Source organism: Bemisia tabaci, chromosome 3, assembly GCF_918797505.1.
Source record: "Bemisia tabaci chromosome 3, PGI_BMITA_v3".
Taxonomy (NCBI): Eukaryota; Metazoa; Arthropoda; class Insecta; order Hemiptera; family Aleyrodidae; genus Bemisia; species Bemisia tabaci.
Window position 1 is genome coordinate 51,072,751 of NC_092795.1, and position 19,252 is coordinate 51,092,002.

At 35.4% G+C, this 19,252-nt stretch overlaps 1 protein-coding gene across 2 annotated transcripts; it reads left to right on the top strand.

The window, feature by feature from the left end:
• Positions 1 to 505: 505 nt before the first annotated feature.
• On the top strand, positions 506 to 19,178 carry LOC109030560 (uncharacterized). 2 transcript variants are annotated; one of them, XR_002008727.2, is made up of 9 exons: positions 506 to 1,278; positions 3,927 to 4,398; positions 4,789 to 4,887; positions 5,963 to 6,245; positions 7,043 to 7,410; positions 8,128 to 8,203; positions 9,582 to 9,683; positions 10,711 to 10,862; positions 14,036 to 19,178. XR_002008727.2 is itself a non-coding variant. In XM_019041573.2 (8 exons), the coding sequence occupies exons 2-8, from the start codon at positions 3,949 to 3,951 to the stop codon at positions 10,764 to 10,766; spliced, it is 1,434 nt and encodes a 477-aa protein (XP_018897118.2). In that variant the 5' UTR covers positions 506 to 1,278; positions 3,927 to 3,948; the 3' UTR covers positions 10,767 to 10,942. The 2 variants fall into 2 exon arrangements, 1 of the variants encoding a protein (XP_018897118.2); XM_019041573.2 differs by lacking the exon at positions 14,036 to 19,178 and having other exon boundaries at positions 10,711 to 10,942.
• Positions 19,179 to 19,252: the final 74 nt, after the last annotated feature.

The following is a 19,252-nucleotide window of genomic DNA, read 5'->3' on the forward strand; positions in this document are numbered from 1 at the left end:
TATTCTGAAAGGTCTGAGACTGCCAAATATTTCTTTTGATTCCCTGAAGAATTATGGAAATACCTCAAAGAGGTACTTTCCTTTAAATTTGTAGTGAATGATTGATTTTGAATTTTACAGTGAGCTCCAACTCCTCCAACTAAAGTTTGACAGAGCTTTTATATTGAGGCAATCCTAATAAGTGCGAAGTAGGTACCCTACTTTAGAGGTCTTCTCTTAACAAAGTAAAACCTCCTGAAAGACCCATGGGCTTTGGACTAAATATTTTACTCAAGAAAGAAAGGAAAGAAGATGAAGGAAATGATGTTCTCTTCAGAATTTGATCTTCCAGAAGGGACTCAACCCCCAAGAAAGACCCACCTCACTTTCAGGGATAGAAGGGTTTTACTACCTCTTTTCCTTTCGATACCCTTCCCGATAATATTTTCATCATATCCTTTTTTTCCTCACTTGTTTTCAAATCTTTATTTTTGCCTTCAGAGTTTATTTCACCTCCTGCCGAGATAGTAATATTTCAGGAACTCGTTCCTCCCTCCCCTCCCCCCTCACCATCTGTCATGTCAACACAACTCGTTCGTCACCTGCGTTCAGTGGAGGTGATAAAGTCGTGCTGTGAGTAATAATGTGTTACTGAGAAAGACTGCGTCACGTAAATTTTTTTTATCTTCGCAGGAAGTGGAAGGCCATGAATAATGCTTTTGAGGATAATTGTCATGGCCGGTCGTGCCGTGATTATCCATTCCTTTTTACTTATGTTGGCAATGTGCATGCAATTTGCAAACGAACCCTAACCTATCTCAAGCTCAACAGTTGCCAGCCCTGTGAGCAAGTTTCAAGTGAACTCAACAAAAAAGGTTATTTTGGTTTTGGAAATGTATTGTCTCTCAATTTGCAACGTTTTCCTTTTCCCAAAGTAAGTGATGTCCAAGTGAATTGTGTCTAAATTCGTTTCTGTGTCGTTTTACATTTTTTGTAAACTTCGCGGGTGGTAGATATTGTCAGTGCAAGACTCCCACAGTGGAATAACATCCCATGGACCAACACAAGAGGCCATATTGAATTCTGATTTGAACTAGGTGGAGTACTTTCTTGATGTAAAGTAATGAATTAGAAAGCAGAATCATGGACAAATAAGTTTTCAGATCTTGTTCAAAATGTTGAATGAGTTTACTTCAACATTCTTTTCCTCTCAAGATCTATTGCAACAATGACCCGCAATAATCTTTCTCCGCATCCTTGCAAGTGATGTCAACACAGATATTTCTCACGTTTTGATTTGTAAGTAGTTAATGAAAATTCTTTTACTATCTCATTACTTTTATACAATATTGTACAATTCCTCAATATTGTACAATATCCTCTCAAATAATTTTCATTATTTGGCACCTACTTAATAGTTCAAGATCACTTAGTCCAGCAGTTCCAGTTAACAGTCCCTGAGCCTTATTCGAGGATTTCTTCTGTTTTGCGCATAATCAGTTGTAAAACCAATTTCAACATACTTTTACTTTAGTATCATCATTATTTATTTACACCATTTATTCATTTACTTGGCCAGAGACGGATTAGCCATCCTAATCCTTCCTGCTTTGATGCCCGCGTCTGAGAACGTTACTAACCTCGAATGTAGAACAAGAGATGAATACGCTCTCTCAGAGATGAAAATCATGTGAATCCATAGTTTGTGAGACATACACAAGTGTAGCAATGGCAACATGTCCTCAAGTTAAATGTGACAGTTAGCAGTACCAGAGGTCGAAAGTAAGCTGTATATTTAATATATCTTCAAGCGATGAGCAATTTGGTAAGCAGAGAAATACTTCGAAGTTTGTTTGGCCACTCTTTTTAATAGAGGTGAATTTTTAGGAAACAAGATGCACCACAGGTCACTTGTGGATAGAACATTGGTTACCATCACACACCTGTTCACACTGACATCACCAAAATGATAGTAATATTGTATTCTATTCTCTCTCAGCAACTTTTACCTCCTACTTACTTCTCTGAAATCTTTCTGTACAAAATACATGAGTATGGGAGGTAAAAATAGGGAAATTGTATTACTGACTGAGTTAAAAAATTGCTTACTTTATTTTGTTATCCCTTATAATGGACCACTCGAAAGAGTTAGAAATTAAGCATCACAGCTCCTGTCCTATCAGAATTGCATGTAGAAATCAGTGGTGGGCACATTAAAAATTTCTAATTCTAACTCACAAGTAAAAATATTAGAGGTGCAAGGAACGTTTTCTTAGATACTATATCTTCAACCCTTTGCAATCCTCCAGCAAGTTTCTTTGAATTTTTTCATTTCTAAAATTAAGAACAACTCGGTTAGAGCAGACGCATCGTATGTTGAGACAAAAGTCAAGTATTGTTTAGGTCCTCACTCATCACTGGTGCCATCTGACTGCATGTATTAACCTGTTGAGTGGTGCTGATTGGGAGGTTATCAGAGATTGACATTTGTCTCAACATACGATGCGTCCGCTCTAGGTAAATCCTGGTACTTAGATGTTGACTGTTGCTCTTCTTTCAAGTTATTCCACAAACAGTGTGTGTTTATGTCCTCCTTTGTACCCTTAAGATCATTGTTACCCACCATGAGACAGGGAGCGCAATACTTCGTAGAAGTAGGTAGTAATGAATCGCAAACTAAAAATAGTCTCAAATGTTATTTTTAAAACTTTGAAGAAGATGAGTGAAAATATCGGCTATTATTGAGGATAAAATTTGTCTAAAACAGTCTAAAGTGTAACTATGAGTAGTTGTCAGTCTGAAGCATATTTACCTAAATTTCTATAATCATAGCATGTGTTCTACTTTTATGAATTTTTTGCTCGAACTTTTAAAACCTGTCGCTCGAAGCCAAGGTTAATAGTCAGAACGGGGTTATCTCTCCCAAAAATTTACATTGATTTTACAAGAAATTTTAGCTCCATTTTTTTCAAGGAAGCATGACTTGACACAGTTAAATTTTACAGAGGCTTTGAGGTGGGACTGGTGAACTTTCAGCTAATGGAGCTGATAGCTTATCTTTTGCCAAACTAGTGAGGAGTGGCCGGGTTTGTGATAGGCACTAGAGTCACACTGTTTACCAAATCATCTCCAGAAACAAGAGTCAGTGATAGCCTAATATAAACATTTTGTTAATTTTACCCTTTCAACCAAAGTGGCTAGCAATCAAGAAAGTTGTAACCCAAGTGTGAAAAAAGAGATATGCATGAAACCACTATATTCAGAGTTTTCGTTCAATTTAACACTCCAGCTATATATTGACTGATTGTAATCATTGGAAATGATTTTTGGTTAGCAACTGCGACCATATTGGTTGATAGCGGGGTCATCGTTGAAGTCTGCCTTATACCCCAATAGACAAAATAAGAATAAATCTAAGGACAACAAGCTAGGGCCTTGGAGCACTTTGGCATCTAGTGAGTTTTGTATGCATTGTTATAAGTTGGCAATCACATAACTCGGTTTGCGACATCGCAGACTTCCTGTCATACCTACTTTATTTTTTAAGTGGAAAACTACTCAACAGCAATTCTCTAAAACTGCTGTGATGTTTCTTCTCTGTGCGAAGGAAATTCTGCATAAACTTCAAGGAATAATGTCAATTTGTTTTCCTCTAAAAAAATAACATAGAGGAGGAGATTTTCAGACACCGCAAACGAAATATGTAATTGCCGCATTATATATGTATATTATCATCTCATGCCCTGATAAAGGAGGCAATGGGTCTCCGAAACGTTGGCGAAACAACTACCTAAGTTATATGTGTAAAGGTTGTACATCTCATTTAAAACCCTATCCATGTGTATTTTAACAACCATAAAACAATTCTTATCATTATATTACCTAATATATTATTATTATTATATTAATATTATTATATGCTAAATGAATAATTTATGTTTTTACAGATTGTGAGCAAGAGCCAAAAAAATGCCGAACCCTCCACCACCCCCACCACCGGGGCCACCCCCCGCCCCGATGATGGCATTCAACACATCGAAGTCAAAGAGTTCTGGTGGAGCGGAGCCTCAAGCTCGGAATGCGCTTCTTCAGTCTATACGGCAGGGTGCAACCCTTAAGAAAACCGTCACAAACGATAGAAGTCAGCCACTTATTTCCGGCAAAGCCAACGGAAATGGAAGTGGAAGTAATGGTTCGACTGGTATCAACAACTCTTCTAGTACATTGAAGAGACCTGGAGTCAGTAGCAATTTGAATATTCCTAATGGTTTGGCCGGTCTTTTCGCTGGCGGTATGCCGAAGTTGAAACCGACTGGTCTAGCGGTGGCAGGACAAACTTCGACGCAGCACAGCAATGATAGTGACAACGTTGCTGCAAACCAAAGCTTGGCTCCAAATTCATCTTCATTACACAGTAATGTAAGTTATTTTATTTCTTCAGCTTTTCTCTGTTTCTTGTATACATTTGATCAGAGGACCCTGCATGGTATTTAGTGACGACTAAAGAACGATGAGTACTTTTTAATGAGTAATCTAATGAGCTTGTTCTGTGTGGAATATTTGAGAAAACTACAAAAGCAGATCCGAGAAGTGTATTTCTCTACCTTTTAACCAATGTTTTGTCATGGAAATGTGGCATTGCTGCCATGTTGGATGTTAGGAACCTTTTGATCCAAAGCAGTTGAATTTGGTTCTCTCTTATCTTCCTGGTTAACTCAAGTTCAAGGAAATTTTTCACCCGATTCTAAAAACAATTGTAATTTATTTTCCAATTCTCAAAATTCTATAAGTAATTTTGTTTGATTTCAGAAACAAGATGGAACTACACGACACTTTTCGACTGATATCAGAAATAGGGGACCTCCTCCTCAGCCACCACCAGTTGTCCAGAAATCTGTTATGCCAAATGTAAATATTTTCTTGGGTACTTTTTACATATTTTGACTGTTTTCTGTCTGTTATACTAGGTCTCTCAGAGTGACTCTGTTCCATAGATAAAAATAAGTTTTTTATTGAAAAAAAAAAAAAAAAAAAAAAAAAATTCAAAGTTTAAGAAACCAATTAATTAAAAATTAAGAACCAAAAAATTAAGATTTGGGAGAGCAAGATATTATTGCTGGCACAAAATTTGGATGGAAAAAGACCTACTTGAAATTCTCAAAATACTTGCAAGAGACTTAACTTAAAGACCGCCGGTCTAATGGACAACAAGAGATCGTAAAACTTCACAAAAAACAAGAAGTATGCAAGGACGCGATGCGGTATCGCGGGTCTGATGGATGAAAAGAGACCTCGAACAATGGATTGCACGAGTACTTAAAGGCTGTATAACGTAATGACATCATGCCATGCCTGGAGCATGCTCATTGGTGGGCTGTTTTCGACTGTCTCCAATCTTGTCGATCAAATCATTATCATAAAGATCTTAATTAATGGATAAGGGCGTCAACGGATTTTGAAATATTAGTGCAATGATTAGGACATTCATACAAACTACCAAAAAATAATATAAAAATCAAGAACAGGAAAATTTCGAATGCTTTCTTCCCTCACTTTTTCCCCCTTTCAGGTGCCTCAACATTTTCCTTGCAATCAGGTGATCGAGCACTTTCTGCAACCCTAATAAAACTTAACCTAAAGTCTTAAATTCTGTTCTCCATATTGATGGTATAGCTCATTATGAATTTGTCATTAATCTATTAAAAAAAATGTCGGTTGTGAAAATGTTTAGGCCCATGAGCATTCAAGCACATGTGAATACAATAGCAAGGTTGTGTTTTGATTTAACATTGGAACCTGAATAGCAATATATATCAAATGGTGTAGCTATTAAATCAGTCCATAGGAAAATAAGTACAAGAAAGGGCTTTAGCTTGTGAAGTGTACAATTAATTAATATTGCTCAGAATTTTTCACAAAAGCTGGCAGGAATAATTAATAACGGTCTGGACTCATCTTTTTTTTTTCTTTCCTGTGATTCTAGAGTGCATCTGACTCTGTTTTGACAAATTCCAACAATCACAACCGAATGGGTAGCACAGCAAGTTTAAATGCAGATGTATCTCCACGATCTGTGACAAATGGACCAAACAGAACGTCACAAAACAGCCACGGCAAACCAAATGTTGCTCCAAAACCTCCAAATACCTTAAACAAACCGACTGTTGCTCCCAAGAACAAAGTTATTGTAAATGGTAGACCCACTGTCTCAAGAGCTCAAAGTATGAAAGCACCCAGATCGCCCCCTGTTTCTTTACCAACAAGTGGTAAGTCTTTGAATTTTCTTGAAAACTGTAAGTTTGCTATCGTGCAACTTTCATTGAAGAGTTTTGGATTAGTACATATTTCAGCACTCTACTTGAATTGCCCTTTAGTAAATAAAAATCAGAAAGCCGAGTTTTGGTTGTTATGAAAAAGGAGCCAAAAGTCAGAGGAGAGTCCATCAACAGTTTCAGTAAATTTGATGCTTTCGGGCTTGAATTTTTATCGCAAGTAGCTCTTACGTAAGACTGGTATAGTACTTAATGTTAAATTTGAGTTTAACCAATACAACTCAGGATGAAAACTCAATGCCAATTTTAACAAGATACTCATTAATTATTATTCTCTAAATTTTCTTGTGAAGATGCGTATTTTCGTTGATGATCGGTCGAACCAAAATGGGTGGATCATGCGGTTTCATATTTTGTTTGACACGATCATAATTTTTCAGAACAACATCGGGACTCACCAGACAGACAGAAGGTGGAATTCTTGCAAACGTTGGAGCCAAAATATAATCCTACAAAAAGTAGGGTTTAGAAATGACCTGATGAAGATGACGGCACCCGACCAGCATCAATTTTGAAAGTCTAACCTCAAATGTTTACTGACCCGATTATAATCTCGCCATCATTATAAGGGCATTTTAGCTCAATCGATCATCAACGAAAATGCGCTTAAGGAGTATAAGTTTTGAGGGATTGACATTCCAATTTTTTTTTTTTCTATTTTGGAGGATTTAGTTGATTGAATCAAGGATTGAAAATAGAGTTATTACGCTCAATTTTTCTGTGATTTTCAGCTCCTCAGTATCCTGGCACTCTAAACCCTAGTGAAATTAATAGGCTGAACAGTCAAATGAACGCAGTCTCGTTTCATCAGTCTCAAGAGACATTAAATCCTTCGCTCTCAAGCCGACCCATAGCCTCGTTACCTAATAATTCAGGTCTTTGGAACTCAACGGGGACTTTACGGCATCGTCCAGGGACTCCAATCAGGCCACCATCCACACGGCCTCCGCCGCCTCCTCCTTACAAAGTTGCAATGACACCACCTGTGTGTCCTCCCCCTCCTCTTCCCATTACACCACCCCCTCTACCCCCTCATCGTACTTCCCCAGCTCCACCACCTCCAAGGACTGATTCTTATCAAAGTAGATTAGTGCCGTCTGTAAGTACCCCTATTTCTTCTTCAAAAATTATTCCTATCTATTTTTTTCTTGCATCAGGGTGTCTACAAGTCCGGAAATAGTATAGATTTTTTAAGGCCGGTCCGGAAGTACTGAAAAAATGCGGAAATTGTGCAAGAAGGTCCGGAATCTTTGTCATTTTTGAGCGAGAGATTCAAATTTTTCGAATTTCGTCGAATGGACGTACTGAAAAAGCACTGAATTTTTCTGTTGAGTAGGTACTGAATTTCTTGGGAAAGTACTGTAAAAGTATTGTAAAAGTACTGGTTTTTGGGCAGCCTGTTTTAGTAGACACCCTGGCATTCATTTTCCTAGAGGAATATGATCTTTAAAAATATATTATTTATTCAAGTTGCCTCTCACTTTATGACATGAATTGCATGCGTTGAGGAAAATTTCTATTTTTCCACAAGTTACCTCCAGTATAACTTGGTAACTCTCATCTTTGAATTTGCAAAATTAAACTTCATACCAAGTTTTGTTATTGTCATCATGAAGCATGAGAAGAGAATTGTTTAATTATTTCAGTGCCAAGTCAACATGTGAGCGAAGCATCAATAAATAAGAAAATGAATTGTTGTGAGCCTCCCTCCCCCCTCCCTCCCATTAAAGGGGTAAAAATAAAATACAAGTTTTATGCTTACTATTTCATTTTTGTACAAAAAAACTTGATTTTAATAATGTCTTTAAAATTTTAGGTGCCTTCTGGAGCCCCGCCCCTTCCTCCTGTACGAAATAGTAACTCGCTGAGGAATGGATCCTTCTCTAGCTCTGGTATGTCTCAAATATTTTCATCTTCTCAAGTGCTACTTACTGAAATTTCTAATGCGCAAAAAAAAAGAAGAAGAAAAATAAAATCAGCATTCCTTGTACAATAAATATTTACATAAAAAAGTGAATACACAAAAATAAATTTCAAATTGCCTTGAAAACTTTTCAAGTAAAGTTAGAAACTTTTGATGATCATCAGATAATCTGGAGGCTTGTTTCATTTTCAAAAAATGATTGTTTTGTTTAAGTTTTCCAATGTTTTTTTTTTCCTCAAGCAGGAACAGTTGGGCAGTTGAAACTCTGTTTTGACAACCATTCACTTACAAGCCTCTGTACTCGAGCAACTTAAAATGCTGGAAAACAACTGTAAACAGGCCAATCCCTCCAGAGCTGAACAGGCTCATTTTTGTTCAACATGTAAAAACAAAACAAATTTAAGCCTCTATCATTGTGGTTATAATTGTCTCTCTATGTGTGATTTCGTTGACTTGACTATTTCTATCTCTGCAGCAATGTAGGATTTGTAGTTTTGCGATTATAATATGATGAAAAAGCGCCCTTTAAAACGCAGGTCATTATGATTGCTTTGGCAGTGAATGAGTTAATTTTAGATTGTATCCAATAACGAACAGCAGCGCTGCAGTGTGTTGTCACCACTCTGAGTCATGCTCAAACCCTGCATGTAGGGACTTGTTCTCCTTTGATTTTTTATGAAGCTTGGAGGGTCCATTTTCCATTACATAAGAACTGGTGATTGATAGATTTTCATAAGATATTGGCCATTATCAAAGTCATCCAACTCGGAGGCGGCGAGATTGGGCCCTCTCTTTGTAAATCGAAATGCAATGGGTTTGTTTGCTTATTCCAACTCAGCAAGGTCTCCGATTTGAGTGAACTTTCTATTATTCCCTTTTGCAATTACGAATTTTGTGCCTTAAATACACTAAAATTACTTGTCTTTACATTGTTTATCGCAAAGAAATCATCATTGAAATTCATTGTTTTATTTATTTATGTTTTTTCTCTCCGAGGGTCTTGTGTTGTATTTTGAGAATGTTAACAACTACTCTGATGTTGATAGAGAATGTATTTTTATTGTATCCTGGGCACATATATTGTTTAAAATTTTGCAAGGAAGATATCAAATAGAGGGTTTTCCAATGAAGCCAATTCTGAGTTACGTGGACCTGACATTTTGTAAAAAGGTTGGAAAACAGATTTGGGCTATTGATGAGATAACAGAGTTTTTAGCTTCATTGGGTACGGACGTAGTGAGATTTGACTCAAGCTCAAATGTTTTTGAAACATTGTCATTCAGTTTAACACGAAAGTTTTTTTTTTTCTTGTTGATCAGTGATAAAAATTCTGCATTTAATTTCAGGTGACATGGAATCTAGATTTGCTGACATGTTTCATAGTGTACATGAATTCCCCCCTCCCATGCCCTACAAAGGTGTCATCAAACAGTATAACAGCAGGACAGGTATACTAAACTCATGATATTTTTACTGCATGATTTCTCATTATTCTTATGTATTTCACTTTATTTTAATTTTTTTTTATTTTTTCCAAATTATTTATCCTATTATACTATTTATTTTTTTTTTTTTTTTTTTTTTTTTTTTTACATTTTGGTCCACAGGCTCTTTTTAAGTTACATGCATAACTCCGTACATTTGGTATTATATTGAAATTTTTTTTTTTCTGTGCCTGCTTTTAGAGATTTGAAACGTTTCTCTTTTTTCTGTTAGTTCTGGTACATAACCAAAAAAATTTTTTAAGACAGCTTTACGTTAACTCAACCTGTCATTTCAGATTGTTCTAAATACCTCTACAGTAGATTGTAGAGTTTCAACCTTCTACAAGAAAAAAAAAGTTTTTGTCAATCGGGAGTCTTTCACAAAATATGTAATGCTTCAGGAGGGAGGGGTAAGGTCCAAGGCTGAGGCACCTAACTTCAAAATTTGCTGTTTTTTCAAAAATGTAAGATAAAAAATCAATGCCAAATGTCAATCTTTTATCAAAATTTCATCATCAAACACAGGAATCAAACAGAATGTTACGTAGGTATTTTAGGGGGTGCAAGCCTGAACAATGGGGGAAGAAAGAGTCAAAAATTCTAATTTCCAGTGTCTTACATTTAATGAGTGGCCCACAAGTTGCAACAATGCTGAAAAACAGGAGTTGAAACATCTGCAAAATTCTTCCAAGAATCAACAAACATTTTTGTCGAGTGAATTCAAGTAGCTGTTCTAAAACTTTCATTGAGTGGAAGAGAATTTCAAATTTATCCTTTCAAAGCATCATTGTCACTTTAATTACGCTGCCAAATGAAAGTGAGAAGGAAATATAATCGGCTTGACTCTACCCTCTGCCTCTGATTTCAGTCTGTAGGATTTTACCCGGCAAGAGCTATGACTAGGTACATATGAGCAGTATGGAAATAATAAACTTGTAGATTATATATTGCTTCCGGACGGAGACAATTCAATTCTTTTTTTTTCTTTCAGCTAAGCAGCCAGCTCCGCAACCTCCGACCCATACAATGATGGCCAACAGGATGTAGCATGTTTGAACAGATGAAAATATTTTAACTGCTCAGCAAAAGACACTTGATAGTCTTTATTCTTCTCGCAGTAGATCTGTCAGCATCAATATACAGGTATTGTGCCCTTAAATGACTAGAATCTATATTGGAAAGGAATGTTTTAATTGTCGGATGATCAAAATGGAGGTATAATTTTATTCTTACGCTGTGAAATTCTGTTTATTGTTACGAAGGAGTTAAGCGCTAAGATCATCTAATGTCTGGCTCAATTGAAGAGCTTCAAATTTTGAGGCAGTCAGAGTTGTTACTTAAGTCGCATCAAGGCACTATGCTTCAAAATTGTGATACAAGTATGTGTACTCAACTTGTTTTGTTTTATGACTTTTTCTGATTTCTTTCTTGAGTGATTTTCTAAAAATCAAAGCCATGTGAAGATTTCTCTTATGAGTCAGTGATCAAATTTTGGAGCTACGTGGTCTGTCCGGAAAGTATCAGGACTTTTTGATTATCTCGGAATGTAATGCATATAATGAGCTGAAACTTGGGTTGGACTTTGCCAATGTCCATTCCAATGCAGCCACACAATCGGGCTTTCACACCTTTAATCATTCGATTGCAATCAACTGATCAAAGTGTGTGTGTCAAGTGCTATCGTCGCGTTTTTTTATTTTTCGTGAAATGACCGAGCGTGAAGATCAGAGAATTTGTATTAAATTTTGCTTTAATCTAGAAAAAACTGCCAAGGAGAACATGGAAATGATTCGGAAAGCTTTTGGCACTGATTCTATGAGCAAGAGCAATATTTATGAGTGATATGATCGCTTTAAATCGGGTCGTGAAACAGTCGCTAGTGATCCGCGGTCCGGGAGACCTTCGTCGACGAATTCTCCCGATAATGTGGAAAAAGTTCGGGAAACTATTGCCCAAGACAGTTGGTTAACCATGCGGGAACTGGAAAAGCAGCTAAATATCCCGAAGACCGTCGTTGCGGAAATTTTAACTGAAAAACTCGGGCTCCGTAGAGTGGCAGCGAAATTTGTGCCAACGCTCCGGCTCATTCCTCCTGTCTTGTGCAACAGTTTTTGGGCAAAGCTCGGTATTCCTCTGGTTCCACATCCTCCATACAGTCCAGATATAGCTCCTTGCGACTTCTGGCTGTTCTCAAAGATGAAATCTCCAATGAAAGGGACTCGATTTGACTCCATCAATGACCCAAAAGAGAATACGACGAGAGCGCTGAAGGACATCCCAAAGGAGTGCTTTTTGGACTGTTTTGAACAGCTCAAAAATCGCTGAAACAAGTGCATTGTGTCTTACGGAGAGTACTTCGAAGGAGATTAAAGCCACAATGTCATAGGTAAGCTCGATTTCTCAAAATCTAAAAAGTCCTGATACTTTCCGGACAGACCACGTAACATAGCCAAAACTGGCGTGTGAAGCATGCAAGAGTAATTTTGTTGATCATCAGAGCTTTTAGCCAAATTCTTTAAAAAATTATTTTTGAGCATTTAACGAATGAGGGTCGCCAAGAGAGTGCTGTCAACAAAGTTTATGTTTGTATGAATTTTGTCCATAAAATTTTATCGAATACCCAATAGAGAAGCATCCCAATACTCGTGAAAGCAGTTTTAAGAGAATAGCAGGATCAAAAGTAAAGAATGTCATAAATTCAAAGAAGTTTAATTAGCCTAAAAAACAAATTGTGATCCCAATACGCTGATGCTTGGATCTACTTCAAGTGATGCCAAGAAGCATACAAGAATTTTCCCTCTTTGGACTTATTTTGGGGAGGTTGAGTCAGAGAGTTTAAAAAAGAAAATTTGGAAAAAAAATATCATCTCTGACTAGCATGTGAGTGAGTCAAAACTTTCAAATTTTAAGTTTAAAAAAATCCATAACCTAATTCATACAGGGATTCCTAATTTTAGTAAATTATTTTTTATACTCAAAGAGGAGTGCTCAATGAGCCCAGTGGGCAAAAGTATTATCCCTCCTTAACCCTCTGATTTTTAACAGTAAAAATCACGCTTAGTTGAAAAGAATGTTACTAAGGATTAACATCGCAGGATTAATTAATTAAGACATGTTTCCGGTGATAGAGAATTTTTTGCAGTTATCTTTACATCCATCGTTAGATCGTAATACTGTGCCTAGTGCACTTATCATTGCTTCTACACATTCCTTACCAGTTGACTACCAATTAATAATGAACTTATGAAGTTTTACTGTTCGCTGGTGGATCTTAGCACCATGTATGCACTCTCAATGGAGCAATATTGTTACATGACTACTGTGACAGGGAACTCATCAAGCTTCATTTTTTATTATTTCTGTGACTTCATTATACTTTCAGCGACGCTGTGCTGTTTTTTTTTTCTCGCATTGTGGCTATTTTGGTTTGTTTTGTTTTGTATCATGGGTTTTTAATCTTTGAACTCAGCTGGTTTGAAAGATTTCACAATTTAATTAATGAGGTTCTGTCTGAAAAAATATCAGTTTTTTTATTATTTTTGTGGCTATAACTTGTAATAATCAGTTTTTATTATCTGGGAAGCTAGTAAATTTGTTCTGCAAGTTAGTTTTTAATTTTGTTCAACAAATTTTGCTGACCTAGGCAAGTTACCAACATGACAGATCTGCCCTTTAACTACTTTTTACTTCTACTTTTGTGCCAATATTTGCTTCGTTTTAAAAGATTTTAAATAATCTTCAGTGTTTTGTTAAAATAGATTGGAAAATTAGGAAAATTCTGTAATTAAAGCTTCGTCAACTGGCTTCTTGGCCTTTTGGGTGCTTCTCAAATCTGCAAAATAACTACTTAATGCAAAAGTCGACTGAAATTTCCTCTAGTATGTTCTAACACTTACTACGCACATATTCATGATATGAGCCTTTTCCTAGTCCCCAGTTATGCATTTAGAAAACTCTGTTCATCTGGCAGGGTAGCTCATCTCTCATTGCATCAATTGAATTGTGTGATCTTATTCCGGAAAACGTTTTTGTCTGACTATAATTTCATATCAAATCTGCTGAGTGGCCCTTAAGGTATTGTTTTTCTTTTTCTCTTTTTCTTTTTTTTTAAATTTGGAGGTGTAGTTTCATTGAAAATGAAAAAGAGTTATTTACTAATTGTTTTAAGTTCTCTTGAAACCACAAAAGAAATCACTATAATTACTGAAAAATATCCTAAAAAGCTTGTAAAAGTATTATTACATGTATTTTTTCCAGCATGGTGCATATCTTATTGCATTTTTTTTTTTTTTTTTTTTTTTTTTTTTTTTTAACAGTATCCAATAAGTATGAAGATTAGCGCTCATAGACTCCTCACGGTGTTAAACCCTCTTTAGCAATATCATTCCTCTCTAAAGGTGTTAATCTCCAGCCATATGATGGTTATTTCTTTTTACGATAGAAGATCCAAACCTTCATTTTCTTTCTTAACCTAGTCATCTTTATCTTATTATTTTGCTTCTCTCTCTTTTCATTTTCATTCTTATTTAAGTTTTCTTTTTGTCTTATATCGGCTACTTTCTGTGTATTTCTACAATTTTTGTATCTTAAGTTAATTTATGTTAAAACATTTAAGATGGGGTAGTTTATCGATTTTACCTTGCGTCTTATTCATTTCATTTTATTTATTAATTTCTGCTTGTCGTCTGTTTATTTTTCTGCTTGACTTGGAAAAAAGGGAAAAAGATTGAAAGAATGACAAAATGGAACACATTTTCTTATTTGTAACCAAGATAACACCTAAAATTTAAGGAAAGCAGCATCAAAAACCATAAACTTCTACCCATGAATTCGCTCCATGGAGCCAATGCTTCGATAATTTAAGAAACTGAATATCTCATCCCCTCATTTTGGCATTCTGTCATGTATTTATAACTTGTGAGGTTCATCTGGGAAGAGAGGATCTTCTCTATTTTTTGGCCCCTAGTTTTTATTAGGTCTTGCACATGAGTTCAAATGTGAACAGAAAAAAAAAATTAATTTATACGGGCAAAATACACCAGACATCATTTTGAAGTCATTAGTTAGTTCTTCAACTTTGCTGAATGTTGCAGTCTATATTTTGTAATCTACATTGGAAATTGACTTTCAATCTCTAGGTTTTGAAACTGAAGTTCTCTCTCCTCGCTCCCTCTAAAAATGAAGAAATAAGTAAACAAATTAAAGGGAAAATTATATTGTTTGCAAAATTATATTGACAATGAGACGTAGAGCCAAGAATCATGTGGGTACAATGAATAATTTTTGACTCATCGGATATATTCGTTGCTCCTCTGACATGAGGACATATCTTGATTTCCACATGAGCCTTAGAGTGAATGGAGTTATATAGACAACAGGGCTCATGCAAAAAAATCGAGGTATGCCCTTACATCAGTGGAGCGGCATTATGTTGTAGATGTAACAGAAATGTCTTGTCAACTGTTTGAAAGTATCCACCTGTGATGTAATTCATCAAACGATTGTTTCTTCGATAAATTGCACCAAAAATAATTGTATTTCAATGAATGAAGATAAATTTATTGTCAGTTAAAAACTGATACATTGCTTTGAAGCAATCATTGTACTATGTTCTGTTTGTGTGATTATGACTTAATTTTATTTTTTTTATCTTGTTGATTATTGCTGTCAAACATTTTATTTTTGTATGTTAAAGATGAATGTGAATGGATGTTATCATGAAACAGTCATTTTTACAGAGCACTGATTTTGGCGTGAATCATGTCTGTATGTATTAATCCAGAAAATGCAATGGAGGGACATACATTTTCAACTGAAACACTATATCCTTTATTCCTGTTACTTACGAGTTTTATTGATTTTGGCGGTCAAGATTTATCTTGAATTTGCCTAAGTAAACGAAAACCTAGTGCTTGGTGACAATAGTTGTTTTGTGAAAGTGCATTTTCTAATAGAGGCAAAAGAATTTGCTTCAAAATCCATCTCATCGGGTACGGTCAATCATTGAGGCGTTAAGTAAAACTCCATTCAATAGAATACTCCATCATACTGTGCTCATCCTCCCATAATAATCAAATGTACAGAGTTGATGGGAGAAAAAGGATACATACCGATTTTTTTGAGAGGAGAGGAAGTGCGTCAGGCCTATTTTTAATAATAGCTATAAAAGATGTAGCAAGGCTCTTTCTCTTCTATTCTCCCTCTGGAATGATCTGTGGAATTATTCTTTTGAAGGAGGCATTTTATTTAGGAAGCAAAAAAATGAACCCAATTCTGCTCAAAAACACTAGCTTTTATGGCAAAACGTCAGTTTCTCTCGGTAAATTTTTTTGTGTTGCTCCAATTTTCGGTAATTGGTGAGATTTGCAAATGTAGTTAAAGTTTTTCTTGAAAATTTTTAAGCTCGTGTTGTTGAACCATAAACATACAGGAGAAGCAATTGGAGCTGGAAATAGAGCCGCACTCATTAAGTTGGTGCCTTGCATTGAAAAAAAAATCAATACATTGAACCCTTGTGGTTAATGGTATCGTAGCAAAAAGAAAACCACTTTGAAATTTGAAAAAATTGAAAATGGTTACCAAGTTTTCACTTAGCTCAAGTCTGAAACGTTGTAGGTAGTCCGGATTTTTTAAAATTTTGTCGTACTGTCCCAAGATTTGCAATTGTAATGACCATAATATATCAGCTTAAAATAAGTATTAAAGACAAAATGATTTTTATGATGTCTCTTCTGTCATCTCATTTGATGAATGTCTGTAAGCTCTCCCCAGTTTTAATGAATTTGGAAGAATGAGCATCTTTTAATTACCATTTTAAGTAAAAATCTACCGGTAATTTACAAAATAGCATTTTCTGGGCTTTGGTAGATCAATTTTTCCAGAACTTCCCAAAATCAAATGCGTCATTTTTGGGCTCCTTCTCTGATTACAGGAAGGCACAATGCGGCTTAGCTGCTTCAGTTCAGATGTTTGTACTCTATTTTCTTCTTTGTCTCAAATTTTTCCTCCTCTTGGAGTGTAAAATATTGTGCCGATTAATATCTGGAACTTTTTTTTTTAGAAGGGTGGTCTCTTTCTCGAAAAATAGTCTTACAAATTTTGATAATGTGAAGAGTATGCTGGCTGGACAGTAGTGATGTGGTATAAATATTTTCGACAGCTTCTCTCTCTTTCTCTCTCTCTCTCTCTTTGAAACTAAATGTATAAATGAAATAAAGGATTAGGGTAGAGAGCAAGCAAGCAAGCTGCTTCCTCTTCCCCTTAAATGTCATTTCAACAGGGTGATTCTGAAGTCCTACACCACCCCTACAACCCTTAGCGCCCTTTCCCGTTTTTAGAGTAGTCCCTTGAAAGTGTTGGGGATCCCTAAAAATTGGTTCCTTTTTCCTGAGAGCTCTCACAAAATTTCAAGTCTGTATCTCAATTAGATCAGAAGTTACAGGGGCTGCTGTCGGTGGTGCAGGAATTTTTGATCACCCTTTATACTGTAGGGAGCAAGCAAAGGAGAGGATTTCACATGATGGTATACGTGATGATAATTCTTGTTAAGAATAATTATTAATAGCAGGGTTGCAATAACTTCCTCATCACGCGACCAAGTAGGTTCAAAATTGACCCCGTTCTGAAAGAGGAAGGCTCCAAAAATGGTCAAAACCACAATTTTTTCATGAGAAGCACAGCGATTTATACTTACAGAGCCATGGAAAAGTAATCACCTAGATATTTCTCTGGGAAAGAGAATTTTTAAATGGGGAAGACCATGAACTCTCTGCATCCATGTGTAATTGTACCTAATAGTGATGCGCATAATTTATCAGTGATAGAAAATTTTGAAGAATGTTCATAATATGGTTAAGACTATCATATATTGACTCTCTAGACACTTTTTTGTACTATAATTTAGTATTGACTCTGATGGTATGCATGGGTATGAAAAAATGAAGCACTGGGAATGTAAAATCCATTGTAGTTTGCAGTTAGATATCCGTGTCCTATCAGCTTTAATATATAAATTCTATCCATCAATTTCCATTGTTCATTTTCATCTATAATTCAGATTATCTTTTAGATTTCAGCGGTTCTTTTTAGACCATCTGCAATAACGTATTGGTTCTTTCATAGAAAGGAACACTGTAATATGGGAGAAAATCTGTAATACCCCTGCTTAGTCCGGATCAACTGTTTTGTTACTGCACAATTTATTTTGAATAACAGTCAATCCTTATATGTACATTTACATAGTGATATGTTCTTTTGTAGTATATCTGCAACTTAAACATCGATGGCCAAAATGCAAAACGACGTATCTCCGTTTGGAACGTTGGAAACTTCCTATCATGCCTCATTTTTTCTTTGGAAAACTAGTTAATGTAATTTCTTGAAAACTTTGTTGATTTTCCTTCTTTGTCAGAAGAATATTTTTTGTAAATTTCAAGCTGTAAAGTTGGCATGTTTCTCTTTGAAAAAATAAAATAGCAGCAGATATTTTGTAACACCGCAAAGGAGAAACATGGTTTTGCATTTGAACACTGGATATCTCAGGTGGCTCCACTATACTTAAAACCACTGAGATTATGATGGTCCAGTTTTCATCTTGGCTTTTAGTCATAATTTTTTCATCTTGTGATTATTGACTTACTTCAAAATTAAATCTTCCAAGAATCACTGTAAAAACGTCACATAAAGTAATGAAAAACTAAAAAATCTCTATCATTGCAAAGTCACTATTACCCACTCATCAATCCCTTATGTCTATCCTATGAAGTTCTCAAGAATTTAGAATTCATTCAATATAAAATAGAAGTAGTTTCAATCAACTAATTGACATAACTTCAATATCACTTTATACATCTCAAGTTGACACTACTTCTCCATTATAATTTTAAAGATCTGATAAATTAGAGGCGAAGTTGCTGCATAAATACATTAAAACGGATTTTAAATCTGACGTTGTTATCCGTGGAAAATTGATGAGCATCCGTAGTTAGCAGTAGAATTATCTGTAACTGTAATTGTAAAAGCGTAGTGTTTCAAAGCTTTTCAAGTGCAGTCTTCGTAAATGCATTTCATTTATTGTTTTCTTTTCTCTCCTGAAACTTCCTAAGTTTCAGCTACCGTGACCCCCCCTCCCCCCCTCCAGTTAAAGATAGCAAAACTCTTTCCATTTTCTTTTATTATTCCTCTGTTTTTAATTTGATACTTATTTGTAATTCAATAGATTTCTATCATTAACGAAGCCATATACTTCCAAATTAATTTTTTATTTTAATACATGTAAATAGTTTTTAATATAGCTATGCATATTCTGTATATAACAACTGTAGTTACAATTGGTAGGTGTACGTATTTGTTTGTACATTTATTAGAGAATGAATCATGTTATTCAACTGTATACTGAATTGTTATGAGTTATTATTATTAACAAACAAAAAATTAAAAAGGAAACAAATGAAACTGTGATTTATCTCTTCTTAGATTATTCCTCCTTCTAATTATTCTATGCAGTTTGGGCTGCAAAAATTTAAGAAAAAAAG